General features: G+C 45.4%; 1 protein-coding gene across 1 annotated transcript in view; it reads left to right on the top strand.

Moving 5' to 3' along the window:
* Positions 1 to 1,113: 1,113 nt before the first annotated feature.
* ATP2A2 (ATPase sarcoplasmic/endoplasmic reticulum Ca2+ transporting 2) overlaps positions 1,114 to 19,277 on the top strand; it is a 44,471-nt gene continuing 26,307 nt past the window's right edge. The window contains exons 1-5 of the mRNA XM_064727094.1: positions 1,114 to 1,471; positions 2,527 to 2,544; positions 2,636 to 2,718; positions 10,474 to 10,578; positions 13,900 to 14,038. Coding sequence (XP_064583164.1) covers positions 1,354 to 1,471; positions 2,527 to 2,544; positions 2,636 to 2,718; positions 10,474 to 10,578; positions 13,900 to 14,038 — 463 coding nt within the window. The 5' untranslated portion in view covers positions 1,114 to 1,353. The remainder of the gene's footprint in view (positions 1,472 to 2,526; positions 2,545 to 2,635; positions 2,719 to 10,473; positions 10,579 to 13,899; positions 14,039 to 19,277) is intronic.

Genomic DNA, 19,277 nt, shown 5'->3' with positions numbered 1-19,277 from the left:
GGGACCCCTGAGATCACCCAGTCCAAACCTCTGCCAAGGCAGGGTGACACAGGAACGCGCCCAGGTGGGTTTGGAATGTCTCCAGAGAGGGAGAATCCACGGCCTTCCCCTCACACTCTGACCGGCTGATGTTCCTGTCGCGACAGAGCGTGCCAGCCTCGCAGTCACCCTTTGACCGGGTGATGCTCCTGAGGGGCCAACCCTACACTCACCCCTGGACTGGATGAGGCTGCTATCACGACAGGGTGAGGGCAGTGCTCACAGGACGGCTGGGGCTCCTGTCGCAGCCGGTGCAGCTCCGCGCCACCCCGCGCGCCAAGACCCCAATGGCGGGCGGCTCCCCTCAGGCGGGCAGCTCCCCTCAGGCCGCCCCTCTCCCCCTCACCGCAGGCTGAGGCCGGGACAGGGGCGGTTCCCACCGGGACAGCCAGCAGGGCAGTCCCCGTACACAGCGGAAGTGGCTCCACCGCGGCATGAAGCGCAGCCGCCGGCGGGCCCCGGGCGGGATCAGGGGCGACAACGGGACCGCGCTGCGCAGGGGCCGCGCCGCAGCCATCGCCTCCGCCCCACGGGCGGGGCCGCCAGCGTGCCCGCCCCACGCCCCGGCCCCGCCAATGAGCGGCGTCCACATGCCGCGGCGGCGAGAGAGCGCCGGGCGGCCCCCGAGTTACATTAGAGCCGCCGCCGCTGCTGTGCGACCGGAGCGAGCGGAGGCAGCGGCGGGCGCGGGGGAGCCCGAGCCGTGACGGCGACAACGGCCTGGGCTGGCCGGGGGGGGTTCGGGCTGCTAGAGAAGGAAGGAAGGGGGCGATCTTGACCCTTCGCGGGCAACGGGGCAACTGCTGCTTTTTCTCCCCCCTGCCGTTACCGCCCTCCGTTACCGGAGGCGGATCGGAGCCGCTGAGGCGAGCGGAGAGGCCGCTCGGCCACCTGGACGCGGCCCATCCCTGCAGGGACTCGCCGCAGCCCCGAGGCGACCGCAGCTCCGGGGGCCCGTGCGCTCCCTGCCCGAAGTCCCTCGTCCCCGCCGGAGAGGCGGCTCGGCTCCCTCGGAGGCGTGAGGGGTGGGAGGGGGGGTGGGGGCTTTATTTTTTTTTATTTTTTTTTTTTTTAAGGGCGGCTTTCCCTATTTTTATTTTTTAATTTTTAATTTTTTTTCTGCCCCTCCCGGCCTCCTCCGCGAAGAGAGAGGTGTGCTCGGGTCCTCTGCTGCGGGAGAGGGTCTATGGTGATAGCACGGGGGTGGTGAGGGCTGAGGAGGGGTCTCGCCGCCGCCCCCGCCGCCGCTGAGGAGGAGGAGAGGGAGGAGGAAGAGGCGAGGCACGGCACCATTTGCTGCTCCCTGCCCCAGCCATGGAGAACGCGCACACAAAGACTGTGGAGGAAGTTTTGGCTTATTTCGGCGTCAACGAGAGCACCGGGCTCAGCCTCGAGCAAGTGAAGAAGCTGAAGGAGAAATGGGGCTCCAACGGTAGGTGAAGCGGCCCCGGCGCGGGGATGCTGCCGCGGGCGCTCGGCCTCTTCCCCCTGTGCTCCCTTCCCCAGCCCTCTCTGCTCTCCCTCATCCTTGCCGGGCCCTGTGCGAGGCCTAACGCGTGAGCACTGGCGAAGCCGGCATCTCTTCCAGGACCCGGAATAGGAGCGAGGGAGAGAAGATGGCTGACTTGAACTCCACCTCGTGGGTTTCTTTCAATCCCGAGCTCGCAGGGCTGCTCAGGGGAGGAGGGTGTCACCTCCGTTCCCTTTCGCCGGAACGGTGGGAAACCTTCCATTCTGAAATGAAGCGCTTTGGGGTTTAGGATTTACCTTTTTTTTTTTTTTTTTTTTTTTTTGCTGTCTTGACCTTCATTTTCCCCAGCTTTTCAGCCCCTTATTTTATATTCTTCTCTCCAGTCGGGACAAAAATTTCAGTCGATTTTTTTTTAATCCTCACTGCTTGGGTGTCCTAGTCCCCTCGGAACTCCCTTGCCGTTGTGTAAAAATGAAAATCTGTGAGAAGATTACACGGTGGACGTGGTTTTTTTAGCTTTAACACTGCTTTTATGCCTCTTGGGTTGCTAAATCTAGTTGCAGAAACATAAAGGGGAGAGCAGAAATAAGGACATAACCTTAAAATGGAGGAAAGAATCTGAAATATTTTTAACCAAGTTTGATGGTTGGTGTTTTTTTTGAAGTGAATGTGGAGGAAAAGCTTTGTCAGAGAGCATTTTGAGCCTTTGACCCTTTGTGTGCAGCAACAGCAGAAGTCCCACAGCTGGCTGGAGTGATGACTTGGCTGAATTATAACCCTTGGCACATTCCCGCGAACCTTTATGTGTCTTAAAATGCAAAACTCCCAGGCCCATTCACGTACTCTGGTGAAAAGAGCAGCCTTAGTGGGGCTCTCAGTGTGTCTGTCATATCCAACCCAGCTGAGCGTGCAATTCAGGAACAATATCTGGTGTGGATGCCTGATAATGCTCTAATGTGTTTCTTCGATGATTTCTTTTCTTTCACATGCTTCCTGGAAAAATCTTCCACTGACAGAGCTGCCGGCAGAGGAAGGTGAGCTTGGTTATGAAATCTTCTGCTAATTCTTGTTGATAATTCATTTTTGTAAATGTGCATGACTCAATGGCTTTGTCACATATTGCAGGAAAAACCTTACTCGAGCTCGTGATTGAACAATTTGAAGACTTACTAGTTAGAATTTTGTTGCTGGCCGCTTGCATATCTTTTGTAAGTATGATTTATTTATTTCTCTTATTTCCTAGGGTTCTGTATGGCAGAGTGACATATTCCAATATATATGATCTCTACATACTGAAATTATTCTTTCTTGCTGGATAGATGCAAGATTGCTGTCTCTTAAATTAGTTCCTTGTGACGAGGTTTCTGTGTGCTAGCCAACAAAAATTCTGGGGAGTCTTTCATTGCATGAGTCATGAGTACATAACTCCACCAGACAGGTATTTTAAAAAGTGCTTCTCATTGAACCCAGTTTGCTTATTTGAGGTGGGATTTCCCAATGCTGCTGTTGGCTTTGAAAGCTAACCTTGAGTAAGTAAGCGTTTAACTGGACATTCTTCTTGCCTTTGGGTTAATCTTTATCAAGCTCCATGTATAATCATTGGAAGACATTTTTGGATGCAATGCAGACTGGAAATAGAATCTGCATGGCGAATATTCCAGTTGCCTTCCCTTCCTGATAATAGCAAGGTGACAGTTGTTGCTTCTGACAGTGACAAGAATGTTGACGGCTGTGATGGCACCATTGTTGACCAAATTTGGTAACTGACCTTTGGATAGTCAAGTCATGAAATGGACATCTTGCTTTGCATACAGGACTAAAAGAACAAGAATGTTTTTAACTTTTTTTTTTTTCCTTAAAAACATGATTAAGCAATCTTCCTACGTTATGTGTAAATGGTATGTGCTTGCTGAAAATCTGGAAAACGGAGTGAAGACTCAGAGAAGGAAGGTGAAGGATGTATTTCTTGGGGAGCAGGACAGCAGAAACAAAAGCCTGCAGAATATTAAATTGTTTAGGTAGGGAGTAAAAGTTTACAGTAGACTTTGCCCTGGAGTTGTAATTAACTACTTGAAAAAAAAATAAATGCTGCAGCTCTTGGGGGGAGTGGAAATTGTGGTGACTCTTTAGCTAAGGGCAAGCTCATTAGGATGGGCAGAGCAGAATGTGCTGTTTGTGCTGGGGAAGGGTTGCCCTGGTGCTGCAGTTTGTGCTGGGCTGGGGATCTGCTCTCCCCACACCGACCCCTTGCACAGCCTTGGGGTCTGGAACTCAGCAGTGCCACTGAGCACTGCCTGCTGCCATCAGTCCTGACCGTGGAGGCAGATGTGCTTCACTCACTCCTCTGTTTCCTGCAGAGGAAATCAGCCTCCCTATTGCAAATTGAATAAATACTCATTCAAAATACTCGTTTTTTCTTTTCCCCCTCCTCTTTCCCCTTCTCCTCACAGAGGGTGAGAAGGGGATGTCTCTTTGTTCCTGAAAAGTCAGGAGTGTTTCTGCCATCTCATGAGATAAATGACAGCACAGAAGTTTGTTAGCCTTCCGTGCCAAAGTAAATTAGTTGTTTTTATTATAAACAAGTAAGTGAAAAATCAGATTTCCCAAACGAAAGCTTTGATTACTGAGTCTGAGGAAGTATGAGACCAGACAGACAGAGGTCATGGAGCATACACTGCTGAGTCCTCCTGGAAAACTTGATTAGTAGCTGAATTCAGTTGCTTTTTTCAGTATGGTTAATTTTCCTATCTAATTAAGAGGAGACTGTAGTCTAATAGAGTGTGGGATAGATCTGGGTTCTCTGCTTCTGTTCAGCTGACATGGTACATGACCTTGGGCTACTGCTCTGCCTTTTCTGCCTTCTATTTTGGAGTTAGAGGCACACTAAATTGATGTTAGAAGTAAAGATTTTTCTCTGGTGAAAAGTAAAACCCCTCTAGATGGATTATAATTTTGGTACTTTAAAAGTTATTCTTCCCCTTTGTGTTTGTTTCTGGTGTTTTCTTTGCTCGGAAGGCGATCATCTTGTCTGTTTTTCTTAGGTTTTAACACTTTTCCTTGATGAAAGCATAATACAGACTTTTGTAGTAGCTGTAAAGCACCGTTGGATATGTTGATACAAGGATTGCATTACTGCAAAAATAGGATGTAATTACATCACCTAAGTTCTGGTGTTCTTCACCAGCTGTTCATTGTCAGTTTAGAAAAATTAAGATTGAGATAAAAGAGAGAGGATCTCAAAGTATATAGATAACTCTTTTTTATTGTGTTGAGGGAATTTTTATGGCGGTTGTGTTGCAATCATAAATCACATTAGTTTATTGCTGTTAGAACTGCCTGCACAGTACCACTCATCTGTAACACTGAGACCTGCATTGGGTTTTGTGCAGAAACACCACTTCTTGTGCAGCACATAAACTTGAGAGTGCCTTTGTGCCCTGTGCTCCCTCCCTGGGTGTCAGTGAGATCTCAGAGCAGCAGCTCCGTGGGTGCCAGGCAGGCTGATGGGCTCAGGTGCTGTGGGCTGTGCATCCTGTGTCCCACATTCCAGGTCAGAGCTGCTGCTGGGCATGTGCCTGGCTAGTGAAAGCCTGAAAATGGCTTGGGAAGAGAAACAGGGTAAATAATTTCTGGTGGTGAGTAAATGGATCTGTGAATAGACCTGTCTCGGTCCTCTCTTGGGTCTGTGAAGCCTCTGCAGAAATAAACCTGTGGAGTGCATTGATGGCTTTTAATTCTTGATGCTCGTGTAGCATGTGCTCAGATCTGCAGTGTTTACTGGAAAGAACAGCTTGCTTTGCTGTATAAATGACTTTGACAGGTTGCAAAACGTTAACTGCATCTGATGTGGAATCATTCCTTGGTGAAGTGTGGCTGCTTTGAGCAGTGGTGTGTGCTGAACTCTGCAGTCTGAGCTCTGCATCACACAGAGCATTTCCTCCTACAAGGTGCAGCGCAGGCTATAAACTGTACCAAACCCTGAAGTATTTGTACAGCATCCTGAGAGCATTCCCTCCTCTCAGTTATTCCCTTGATTCCTAGGCTGACTTAGCAGTGAATGTCCTGAGAATGTTTTCTAATAGTGGATGTCTGTGTTTAGATTAAAACAATGCACTGTGCTTTAGCCCAGAGATTATAACAGCCTGTAAATTAGCGTGGCTATAGCCTAGCTTGAGATAAAAGGTGAGCAAAGGTCCCCTTGGAAAGTAGGATGTGTCAGTAACAGTGTTGCAGGCTTTGCCCTGAAATCACCCCAAAAGCTACCTGTTAAGGTCAGCAGCAGTGAGTGTGGCACAAGATAAGGGTTGCTGTAGAATGTGACGCTGACATGCTTTTAGCTAAACTTAGATTGCTCATTAGCATGAGGGTAGGGGTGATAAAAATGTGAGAAGTCATTGTGATTCTATTTTATATTGCAAAAATTAAACTGTGGATGATGAGTATCTCTTTTCTCTCTTCCTATTGCTATAATATTTATTTTCAGAAATATGGTGTAACATTGATGGGCGCTTACAGTCTGTGAGCTCAGTAAAATTCTTATTTTTATGCTTATAGATATGATCAAGATGTGTTGGTTTGTGTTTTGAGGGTTTTTTTTAATCCCCTGACCTCTTTGCATAGCAGACAAAAATTTCTATGGAATCGTGGAACTAAAATTGGGAAGTTTTTCTTTAATGTTACCTGGTGTTCAGTAGAACTGACATGGATGGAACAGGACTACTGAAATAGTTTGTATCTGCTTATTTTTAAGCTAATTTGTATTAAAAGGAGAAATCACTAAAAGAGCAGTAGTTGATTCTCTGTCCAAATATATTAAAACTGAAATCACATTATCCTGTGAGAAGAAAACTCTTAAAAGGAGTCCACGCTTTTTGTATGACCTGCTTTAATTAATCTGGGACTTCTTTTTATTGGGATGAGATCTTACCTCTCCCAGCTTGCTTCTAAGTTTCCGTTGTCAAAATGAAAACCAAACAAAAATCCCTGTTTGGTTGCTGACAACAAAGTATTTGTTTTTCCTCTGTTAGTGGTGAGCGGGTACAGCCTGCTGGGCAACACAATTCTGTCTCCACACTCCCATTCTCCAGTAATTGTTGGTATTTAATGATACATAATCATCTGAGGTAACCTGGCTCCACAACTTCCCTGACAATGGAGATCCTTCCCTTGGAGAAATGGAAAAAGCTGTGAGGGCACTTGTGCTGTTGCAGCCCTTCCATCAGCGCTCACCTCGCTGCTGGCTGCCTTTGGCATTGTCCCTCTGTCCCTTCTGCAAATAACCGAGTTCTGTTTGCCTGTCTTTGTGTGTCTTTGCCTCAGAGTCCTGCAGGTCCACCCCATTAGGCTTTGTTTAAAATAGGCTCTGCAAGCCATAGCCCTGGCAGCCCTGAAGCAGGTATGCTCAATGGAAGTTGTCCTTTGAGCTGCTTGGGTTGGCTCTTGGTATGGGGCTTTCATGTTTTGCTGTTGTTTCCCTGATATTTTTAGGCATTTCTCTTGAGCAATTTTCTTACTCTTTTCTTATTCTTCCTGCTCTTTCTTGAGTACATGGTGATTTTACCTATTGGCAGTAGTGCCTGACCAGAGCATTGGAGATCAGTGACCTGGAAGTGAAGCTGTTCTGCATGTGAGTTTTAAGTGATTAGGGCTGAAACATGGTGGGGCCCTTCTGAATAGAAATTGGAAAAAAAATGAGATCTCTCACTGTAAACCTCTCCAGGGTCTTAAAAGTGTGCTAGTGAAACTTTCTGACAAGGACTCAGTGACTTGGGCAAGAATTGTCTAGTCTTTACCAGGCCTCAGCATATGGTCTGTTGTTACTAAAAATGCAAAGTTAAGTATTTGTTATTGCTTGTGCTACTTCCTCTTTGTTTTCCTTGCCTTTGTTTTGTTTTTTACTTCAGACTGCTATCAGATAATAAACCTGATCTGTCAGAGAATGTGTTGTGTATCACAAATATCCTAAGTGAAGTGTTAATGTGGCTGTAGTCTGCTATAGCAAAACCAAGAACTTGCAATGTATCAGGTTATTTTATGTCTTATGTTTACTAAACTGTTCTAGAACAAGAGCTTGGATTGTTCCAGTGACAGTAATTGTGTAGAAACTTCTGGAGAGAGGAATGTGTATTGCTGGCTCCCAGGGTTAACTAGATACTTCACTTTAGTCTTGTCACAGATTGATAATTTCACCAAAAAAACAGCAGTGACGATTTAAACCTTCAGGCTCTATACTCTCAGGATCTCTAATTTGAGTTCATCTGCTCTTTTTGAAATAATGACTTACTGAAAGAAAAGATCCCTTGAAAACTTAATTTTGGCTCTCCTTGACATACTTGGATCTTGCTGTCCTTGTAGCCCCTTTCCTTACCTCTGGAAGTTGTGGCCTCTCTCAGTGTTATTTTACAGCACACGTGGTCTTAAATCGGGAAAGATTCTGGTTTAAAGTCGTGTAAAGCAGATGTTTTATTCCAGTTAACTTTGTAGGTGCCTGCTCAGATAAGCACATCACAACATAATTGAATTCATTTGCTTTGTTTGGAAGCAAAGTGGGCTCTACAGAATTCCAATAAAGAAAGGGAGGGAAGAAACAGATTCTGCTGGCATCGTGTGACCTTGTGTACACTGAGAGGTGTGGAAATGCCCCATTGGCCTCTCCTGTAGCTGCACGGGGAGGCTGCCATGGCATAGAGGGGTGTGTGTGGGGTGGGCAGGGACAGCAGGGCCTGTCCCAGTGCCCACAGACACCCATGGCACAGGGATCTGTGTGGGGAGAGCAGGGATATCAGGCCTGTCCCAGTGCCCACAGACATCCATGGCACAGGGCTGGGTGTGGGGAGAGCAGGGACATCAGGGCCTGCCCACTGCCCACAGGGATCTGTGTGGGGAGAGCAGGGACAGCAGGGCCTGTCCCACTGCCCACAGGTATCCATGGCACAGGAGGATGTGTGTGGGGAGAGCAGGGACAGCAGGGCCTGTCCCAGTGCCCACAGACACCCATGGCACAGGGCCTGTCCCACTGCCCACAGACACCCATGGCACAGGGATCTGTGTGGGGAGAGCAGGGACAGCAGGGCCTGTCCCACTGCCCACAGACACCCATGGCACAGGGATGTGTGTGGGGAGAGCAGGGACAGCAGGGCCTGTCCCACTGCCCACAGACACCCATGGCACAGGAGGATGTGTGTGGGGTGGGCAGGGATATCAGGGCCTGTCCCACTGCCCACAGACACCCATGGCACAGGAGGATGTGTGTGGGGAGAGCAGGGATATCAGGGCCTGTCCCACTGCCCACAGACACCCATGGCACAGGGGGATCTGTGTGGGGAGAGCAGGGATATCAGGGCCTGTCCCACTGCCCACAGACACCCATGGCATAGAGGAATCTGTGTGGGGAGAGCAGGGATATCAGGCCTGTCCCACTGCCCACAGGTATCCATGGCACAGGCCCTGTCCCACTGCCCACAGACACCCATGGCATAGAGGGATCTGTGTGAGGTGGGCAGGGACAGCAGGGCCTGTCCCACTGCCCACAGGTATCCATGGCACAGGGATCTGTGTGGGGTGGGCAGGGATATCAGGCCTGTCCCACTGCCCACAGACACCCATGGCATAGAGGGATCTGTGTGGGGAGAGCAGGGACAGCAGGGCCTGTCCCACTGCCCACAGACACCCATGGCACAGGCCCTGTCCCACTGCCCACAGGCACCCATGGCACAGGCCCTGTCCCACTGCCCCCCAGGCAAATGCAGGAGCTGTTGCAGGGATTGCAGAGCCCCGAGGTGTGGAGAGATCCCAACTAAATCTGTTCTGCAGGGGGATTACACAGCCCCTCCAAGTGCTGTGTTACCAGCTGTAATGTTGCAGTTGTATTAATCACAACCTGGATCTTACAAGTTTATCCCTTTGTAATAAAAATTTCTTGTTGCCTTGGATTTGCCTGACAGTCTGTTTTCTGCTTGAGGCTTTCATGCTGCTGCTCCTTCCTTTTGACATCCTGGAGTGTCTCACAATTGAGCAATAGCTGGGAGCAGCATGTTGGTGGAATCGTGGCCTTGCTTCAGTAACAGTTTGCTCGCTGCAGTCTAACAGTGATTCAGAGTGCTGTTGCCTGACTACCAGCCCTAATTATCTCAACACGTTGTTCCTATTTACTGTCACTTTCCAGGCTTCCTGTTGCTCAACATGTTGGTGAAAATGCTCTTCCTCTCTGGTCATGTTAACTTGACTTTTCATCAGTGGCTCCAGCACTCTGCAGAGGCCCTGACACCTTCAAGTCAAATGAGTGACAGATACCTAACACTGGAGTGTGCTTTTAAAACAAATGAATTAAAATAAAATCTATGTGGAGCCTTTTGTGCAAGTCCTCAACTTTGATTTACCTTTTAAAATCCAATTTTGAGTTTTATCAGCTACTTGGTTTACAATCCAGCTTCAGATATAACTATGCCATTCACTTAGATGTTTCAATATGACACTATTTGTATTTAAATTAGTAGATGATTATTCTTTGTATCTACTCACTGTTTCCATTTGTGTGGCTAAGTTAGTGGTAAAGGGCAATTAACTTGCTTAAAATTCAGATTCTGGCAAAGTTTTAGTGTTTTAAGTAGTCAAACTAATCCATGTCCTGTTTTATGTAGTAATTAAATAATTTTTTCATTGTCATAACTGTTGTCACAACTTCTCCTTTCACTTCTGAAGCAACAGTAGCAATTGTTGCCCAGATAAATAGCTTACTCCTTTAAAAGAAGAGTGGCCTCTAAAATGAACTTTGTACTGCTTTAGTAAAGATTCTTTTTCTCTTTTTCCATTGCGTTTTGCCAACTCATTCACGAATTACAAAACTACAAACTTGGTAGATTGAGGGGTTTCCAAAACTGCTGAAGTCTGAGCAGTTGAAACTTAGCAGGCATAAAGTTTGCAAGGTGTAAATCAGAATTTAAATCTCTGTGTTTCTCTTGCAGGTCCTGGCCTGGTTTGAAGAAGGTGAAGAAACAATCACAGCATTTGTAGAGCCTTTTGTAATCTTACTCATATTAGTAGCCAATGCAATTGTGGGAGTGTGGCAGGTATGCAGAGACTTTTACAGCATCACAAATGTTTGGGGTTCATGGTTTGAGAGGAAGCACTGTACCCTGTAGTGTTGGGTGTTCCTACAGAGCAAGTAGGATGTGTTGCTAACTTGGGATTCCTGAGCGTCAGCAAACCATAAAGCTTCTCAACAGAAAGTGTTGACTTAAAGGTAAAATGAAAGCTTCAGAAGTGTTGCCAGAAAGGCAAAATGCCCATCAGTGTTTGGCCACACACTGCTGAACACATGAACAAGACAGGCCAGAATAAAGCCCTGAGTTCAGGCAGTAAATCAGGCCTTGCAAAGCTAAGAACAATTGCAGTGCTTTGCTTCCTGACTAAGGAACAAAGGATGGAGCACTTGTAATCTTGTTTCTTTTCTCTTTCCTCTTGAGACAGCTGTTGTGTTTTAGTAAATTATTAATACAGTATTAATTCTCCCTGTTCAATCACTGTAGTACCTATTAAGTGTACATGCAAAGACTGCATGTCTGTCAAAAGGCACAAGTTTCTGAGGAAAACATCTAAATACCATAAAACTTTTGCTGCACTGTCAGCTGTGACATTAATTTGATGCCTTTTTAAAAATCATATAGACAGTAGTATCATAACATAAAATCACACTTCATGAGATGCCAAAACAAAAATGTTCATTTCACTTTGCTGATTTGATCACTTTAGGCAGTGGATGTTTTGTTAGAGGGTTTTTTTCTGCACATAAAAAATGCTCTAGGATTTTTGTGGTAAGTTCTTTGTATGATTGGTTGGTTTTGTTGGGGTTTTTTCTAAGGGAGGGTACTAGCATGACATAGTTACTTGCTCTCTTAGTACATGAGGCTTCATGCTTTAAAAAATATCAAACTGGCCAAAATAACACAAAATAATAGGTTACAACATGTTAGAGAGGACCCTGCCTGCTGGAAGAAGTGGCCTTGAGTGGCATTGCTGCCCATTCCTGTGCTCTGCTCTGTGCTGTCCCAAGTGAGCTGGCTGAAGAGTGTTCCTCAAAACTGAGTTTTTAGCAGTACCCAGCTTGCTGCCCTCCCTGCTGGAGCAGGTGTGCAGGGAGGGGATAAAGTTGGTCAAGGGGTGACAGCACTGCCCCCTTAAATGACATTTTATATTCAAGTCTTCATAAAGTAATTGTGCAAGAGTTAATGTTTAACTTGAAACTCGTGAGTTGCAGTTCTGCAGGCACTAATTGTAAGCATGAAATGGAAGCTAAAGCTGTCTCTGTATAGTTTGAGGATTTTTCTTGTGTAGTTTCCCTGTTGTAGGAAATATTCAGGTTATTTTTCTGATGTCATAGTATGCAAAGATTACCTCTATATGTATTTCTACATGCATGGAACCTCATTGTGAAAGAGTTGCTGCCCCGATGAAGTGACTCATTGCCTTGTTCTAATGGGCATGGAAAATCAGCACAGTACACAGTCTCCACCCATGGCCGTGTCTGTTCCTGCAGGTAGCAGATGTGGCACTGAGTCACAGCCCTGCCTCCCTCAGCCCTTCCTCTCTCTGCCCCTTTCCCCAGCAGCTCCTGCCCTGCTCCAGGGGCCTGCAGGCAAACTGCAGCAAACAGACCCAGTCCAGCACTGTGAGCTGCCTGAATGAGCTGAATCATGGAATTGTTGGGGGTGGAGAAGAGCTTTGAGATCATCAAGTCACACTATTAACCCAGCACTGCCAAGGCCACCACAAAACCGTGTCCCTGAGGGCCACATGGACATTTTAGATACCTGCAGGCAAGGTGATTCATCCACCTTCCTGAGCAGCCTGTTTGGATTCTTGACAACCATTTCTGTGAAGAAATTGCTGCTGATACCCATTCTGAATTTCTGCTGGTGGAACTTGGATGTTTGTTCCTTTTCTAGGGAGTGACAAGGTCCCCCCTGAGCCTCCTTTTCTCCAGGCTGAGCCCCCTCCCAGCTCCCTGAGGTGCTCCTGGTGCTCCAGCCCCTCCATGTCTTGTCTTGAGGGGCCCAAAACTGCCCCCAAAACTGGAGATACCTCAGCAGTGCCCATCCCCTGTGCTCTGATCTCACTGTCTGCACTATTTCTGCTCCAAGCCATGTGCCATTGTCCTTCTTGACCCCCTGGCCAAAATTAAAGTTGAATTTTTATTTCTCTGTTTTAAAGTTCTGTTGAATGAACCTTCTTTTTATGGGACTGGAAGGTTTTCCCTCCCAGTGGCTCACAGTCTAAGAAGAGCAGTGTTGGTGTTGTAGTGCTGAGCAGCAGAATGAATTCACCTGGTGAATATGGGGCTGGTATTACTTTCAGTTTTATGGCTCTGTGCTGATCTCTGCCCTGCCAGACCCTGAGCTGTGCCATGGCAATGTTAGTTCCTTCAGGTAGTTTTGGTAACAGTCATTTTCAGCTGCACTGTTACAAGGAACTAGTGAGTTCCTCAACTTTTGAATTTTTGATGGTTTTGTTTCTGCTTTGACATGCAAGGAGGAATTTTTTATTATCTGGAAAGGCTGATGTATATTTGAAGGGCAGATGTTCTAAAAACTCTGTGCACTCTACCATTATCTGTAATTATCAGGGCTAAGTGACGTTTGTTCTTGTCAATAGGCAGGGAAATGGAAAATAAATTCTTTCTCCAGGAGCTGGAGAAGGAGCCCTGATAAGCTGCTGGTTTCTGCAGTTGTTCTTTATCCAGGTGGCATCACAATGCTGATAGCAGTCTCTGCCAGAGCTCAGTGAGAGGGCTGCAGCTGAGATAGCAAAGATGATGTGTTGGTGGAAATTAAAAGGTTTTCCTGTGTGGGGATTCATCTGAGTTTGTAAATTGTTTGGAGTTCTGGGGAAGTTTCTAGTGCATCCTTTAATTTCACTTCAGCATGACTTGATTTGCTGAAATAAAGTTGATAATAAGTTGGCTTCATCATAACTTGATCCTTGGTTTGTGTTAATAAATGAAACTCTAGGCTGAGTGTAAGCTGCTCCAGCCAGCACCTACATCCACAAATATTAATTTTGATTAGTGCTTTTATAATGTCAAAAACATCCATATGTGACATGGAACTCTTCGTGTGGCCTCCCTGCAACAGCACAGTGGATATTCTTGATGGAAAATGCTGCAGCATTGAAATAACAATTTCTGTGTTCTAAAGGCCCACAAACACCTGAATTACTCTAATGATTCCCAGTCAGCAACCTCATAAGGGGAGGGGACACAAAATGTTCTGTATGAGGAAACAGAGCTGAGCTGAGTTGGTAGCATTCATATGATAATGCTTCTGGAAAATCGGATGTGACAGGCTTATTTTCCTTGAGGGCTTTCAAAATGACACATTTTTGCTGTCTTTTAGGAAAGAAATGCTGAAAATGCTATTGAAGCTCTTAAAGAATATGAACCAGAGATGGGCAAAGTGTATCGACAGGACAGAAAAAGTGTCCAGAGGATTAAAGCAAGAGACATTGTGCCAGGTGATATCGTGGAAGTGGCAGGTAAGACCCACTCGTGTGCTGCATGCAGGCATTGGCATATTAATGGGAAATTGTTGTGGGGCTTTGTCTTAATGATTGGAGGCCCTGGGGGGAGTTTTCAAACACTCCTAAGTATATGCTTCACTTAAGGACAATCTTGCTCCTGTTCATCTGTAATTACCTTAAATGTGCATGTGTATGGAGGGGATTGTTTTTCAAATTGCCACTTAGTTTAATTGGTAGGAAAGTAAGGCATCTTAATTGGAGTTGTGGTTTTAACACTTGTCACAAATTTAAAATTTTGTTTTCTAGTGTCTGGTTGCAAAGTGTCTTGAAGCTTGTCTTCTTTTCTGTCACAAAATAGATTTTGTTCCTGGTGTTAAAATGTCTGCAGTTTCCTTAGGTTTGGGAGTGCAGAGATTTTTTTTAGTCACAGTCTGTTATTTCATCTGAATGTGTTTCTCCAGCTCTTAGACATGTAGTAGCAGTGCCTTTGAACTTCTCTTCACAAATGGCTTCTGTCCTCTCAGCAAGTGTGACTGGCACATGACTTCACTGTTTTCTCATCTTTCCCAATTCTTTATTGCTCCTTCTGACAATTTGCTGTGTAGATCTCAAATACATGAGCTATGCAGAGCAGAGCTCCCTGTTTCTCCTGGGTAAGCTTTGAAGTGCCAGCCTTAAAAGCCTGGACTTCTGCCTAGAGCTTTGTAATACCTTAGTTTTGCTCTAGAAGCTGTGTCTTTGTCTGGAAGGAGTGCAAAAATAGATGGGTTATAAACTTCTAGCTAAAATTCCATCATTTTGGTGACAATGCCATAGTAATAAATTTTTCTCTGAACTGGGCTTGACTGTTCCTTCCCAGATAAAACTAGGTGGCTCTTGCTGAGTGTCAGGAGTGTTGCATGTTCAGATTTTGTAGGTCATTATCCCCTGTTAACTGAGTGATTGTTCCTTTGGGAACAATGCAGGGTGTGCATCAAACTTACTTTGCACTCGTGTCACTTTGATTTTAGAGGTGGTGGCTGTCTCAAGAGGAGATAAATATATACCCTTAAACTTGACTATCCTCCTGTTTTAATTAGCAGGCAAAGAGAGTGTGCACTCAGGATGAAGTTGCTGTTGGCTGCCTGCCCAGCTTTCATTCCTTGAGAAACTTCAACGTTTCTGGCTGAGCTCTGTCTCAAGCCCCTGTTTGTGCACAGGGGGATGCAGCTTCAGCTCCAAATGCAGAGTGGTGATGGTGAAATGAGGGTGATGCCCTCTGAGATGCCCTGTCAGTGCCCAGCTCTCTCTGCTGTGTCCTTTTGAGGCAAACAGAGCTGTATCAGTTACACCCTGCAGTGCATGGCTGGGCCAAATCCTTACCCTGTTTTTGAATGTCAGCAATGGAATGGTGGGTTTGGAAGGAGTTTCCATCATGGGAATACACTCGGCTTCTGGTTTTTGTACTTTAAAGCAGAGTTGGTAGAATGGGGGTTGATGACTGTGTGTTTTGTGCTGGTTTGGGGTTTCACTGAGGAGAAATGCTGGATTTTGATGCTCTGCCATGTGTACAGAGCACAGAAGACTTTCTCCTTGATTCACTGCCGTTTCAGAAGAGGTACAGATTGTGTATTCATCTTCAAATTTAGCTTTGCCTTTATTCTGTATGAGAACACCTGGGGGATGTGTGGGCTTTTACTTACCTGCTGTATATTGTCAGTACCAATAAAATCAATTACTCTCTTTAAAAGGCCTGTGTCTAAGGGAGAAAAACAAACTGGGAATAACCAATGTGCCTGTAACACCAGGCTGCCTTTAACTAGCATGGTGTCCCCTTTATCACAGGGTTACTATTGCAACATTAAAATCTGCTTGTAGAGCAGTGACTGATAGCCTAGAATATGTAGAATTATTTTTTAAAAGATAAGGACAAGCTTAATGTAGAAACCCAGAAAATATCCAAGTTTTGTGGCTGTTTTATGACTGTCCTTTAAGATAGGTGGTCTGGCTTGTTGATGGCTTGTAGAAGCTTTTCTGGGTAAAATACTCACATAAATTTGTGGATCAAATAATACACTTAAATTACCTTCACTTGAAGCTGCAGTTAATTATAAGTCATGTGGATGTTTAATGGAGAAATCAGTGCTTCAGAGTAACACAACTTCCGATACTGAAACAATAAATTCTTGTAGCTAGACAATGCTGAGTTTTAATTGCAATCAAAGTGAGAAAAGCCACAGAGCAAACAGAGAAGAGCCACTGAATGCATCTTGTCCCAGCGTTGGTGTCAAGAGCTGGAGGTGAGAGAGACTCTGAGCACGCCTGTGCCTCAAGGGCAGGAGGGCCCTGATGGCCTCTGCCATGTGCTGTGCTCAGAGATGGCCATGTAGGGAAGTGCCAGAGCCCTTCATGCTGGGATCCATATCTGCCTCTGGAATTCCTGGCCCAGGGCCAGCCACATTTGTGTGTCCAGGCCAATCTCCTTCAGCCCTGTGCCACAAACAGCCAGGTGATTGCCTTCTCCCCTGCGCTGATAACGCACAGCGAGCAAATTCCTACAAGTCATCCCCTGCAGAATGGTTCTGTTTCATGCTGAAACAGCTTTGCTAATTTGAGGTGGCTGTGTGTGGGTCTGACACAGAGATAACTCAGTTGTTGGAATTGTTAGGTTGCTGTTGATACATGCAAACATTAATTTCTTAGCTGCGTGTTGTCAGAAGGACTTTCCTCCATGTTCCCTTCAGCAGAGGTGGTGGAAAAGGTCCTGAACAATGACCAGGAGCCCTTAGGGATGTTGGGGTGGCAGATTTGGGAATTGTGCCTTGAGTTTGCTTGCAGAGCTGTGGGGAGCGTGGTTCTCAGAGCTGCAGTGTGTGATGGTTACCAAGCTACAGAGGCTTTCTGAGAGCTGATGAAGTGACAGACATGCAGATGCTGTCCTCACATGGCTTTGCAGTTTGCCTGCCTTTAAATGGATTATCATGTTGTTGTAGAAGCTGGAGTTAATTGCAGGGTACACTCTAAATCTGTAACCAGGGGCTGTCTTAATAGATTAGCTACACTTTGATTTAGTTAAGTTTTTTGTTTGCTGGGTTAAAGTGACATTTTAAAGAGAAATTTAGAATAGCATGGCCCTACTTCTTACAAGTTTTGTATGAAGTTAGCCTGAATAATTGGGATAAACTGGCTGTAAATCATGTATTCTTTTAATAGAAGCACATTTGGGAGCAGAAATGACCTTTGTTCACTTCCACTGTATTTTCCTGTCTAAAATTTCTGGAGCAGATACAGTGTTTCTGAGTTTCTGTAATTTAATAAATGAAAGTTCAGTAGTTGCAGTCAGTGAATGACCAAAGCACAGCCACAGTAGTTCCTCTTTTTCCTGAATTTCTGAAGGATGGTCCTTGTCATCTGTTACTGCATCTGTAAGTACTCAACATGTTAAAAATACACACAGAATTGCCAGAAGCTGTTGCTTATTAAATTAGTGTATATTCCAGAAAACTCAGTTTTATACCTGGCACAGGGTAGGCAAGAACTGCTCTGGGGCTTTTTATCCCAACTGCAGAGCACTTCAGGATTCTTGGTGCTTTATAATAAAGATGAATTTGGGATGAAGAAGGTCAGGAAGGAAAATTCTTGGTGTGAATTCTGTCACTCCCATGTGGTTGTGAAGAGCTCCAGGTTTTCCCTGGTGGTACAGCTAAAACATGAAGGTTTCAGGTCTTATTCCAAAACATCTGGGTCCTTGTGCCTGTGTCCTTTCCTAACAGCCAGGAGTGATTTTCAGACTCAGTGCTAGAGATGCAGGTTTACTTTTTCTGGGAAAATATTGAGATTGGAAAAGATAAGGAAAAGACTGAGGAAGGCTTAAGCCCAGAACAGAGCCCTGATGGGGGCTGTCCTGAAGAAGCTGCTGAGTTTGGTTCTCTTGGTGGGGAAAAAGAATTTACTGCAAATGTTGTGGGTGTTTCCTTACCAGGTGCAAACTGTTGGGTCTGGGTTTTAATGCACATATTTTGCTGTTTTTCCTGAAGTACTGCTTTTGAACCAGAAAAGAGAGGAAAGATCAGTGGTTAATAAATACATGTACAAGAAGTTCATAAATCTGTGAGAGGCAGCTCAGGGTTAACCAGACACAGTCCAAACTCCATTCCATCCTTCACTGGAGGCTGCAGTTATGTGAGGTTCAGCTCAGGGCACGGCCTAAGCTTGTGTCACTGTTAACACACATTGGAAATATTGCAAAACACATTTCCAATTTTTACCCCAATTCTTGTAGCATTTTCCTTCAGAACTATCAAACTGTTTGGTAAAAGTAGCAAAAGTAATTCTGGTTTAGTTGCTTGAAAATTGAGAACATACCTGATACTCTGTACTCTGACAGAGCTGATACTGGGTGGGTTTTATTAGAAGGACAAATAGTATTGAATAAAAAGTTTGGACATCAAGATAATGTTCAGTTACTACTGTGTTACCCTGGCAAAGGAAGCTCTTTTGTGGTTTTTTGTTTTTGGGTTTTTTTAAGGCTAAAGAAAACTTGCATTTGAAACTTGGCTGCACTTCCAGAATTCTGACTTTTGGTTCTTCTGCTACCCAAAAGCAGCATAACTGGGGAACAGGGCCTCAGGGTTGGTGTGCAGAAGTTGCTGTTCTCTACCTGACCTGGCTTCAGTGGAAGCTGAACTTACCAGCCTGTTCTTTCTGCTATTAGATATTTTTGTAGGCTGATCACAAGAGTTTTCCATCTAGTAGGCAGTGGTATAAATAGATCCACTAATTAAAAGCTAAAACCAGACAAATGTGGTTTAGAAATGAGTGCAGCCTTAGAAGGGTCCCTGTCCATCAGCACATTTTATCTAATGTTGTGGTGCCCTCTATGAAGGAATGACAAGTCTGGTTTTAGGGAATCAAAAGAAACAAGTTTAAGAAAAATTTGACTCTTATGTACTATTTAACACAGTATCTGCATTTCTCTCAACCTCAGTTTTGACCTGGAAATACTCTGGTCCCAGAAACCAAAGCTTTTTCTGTCCTTTTGGCTTTCCTTTATAAGAAAACAATATATAGGTGTTGTTTAAATTTATCTTAACCTCTGCCTTGAACAGTTCCTGGGTTGAGATGCTCACACCTTGCATGCACTGCAGTGAGCTCTGGGGATGTTTTGTCAGCCCAGAATGCAGAAGGTGGGGGATAGAGACACATTGTCTAATGCAGAGAATGAATTTAAATGTGTTCTGTCACCTTGTCAGTGAGAGCAAGTGCTGTTTACTGC

This window comes from Zonotrichia leucophrys, chromosome 15 (assembly GCF_028769735.1).
Source record: "Zonotrichia leucophrys gambelii isolate GWCS_2022_RI chromosome 15, RI_Zleu_2.0, whole genome shotgun sequence".
Lineage (NCBI taxonomy): Eukaryota > Metazoa > Chordata > Aves > Passeriformes > Passerellidae > Zonotrichia > Zonotrichia leucophrys.
This window is presented reverse-complemented; position numbering and strand designations above follow the sequence as displayed.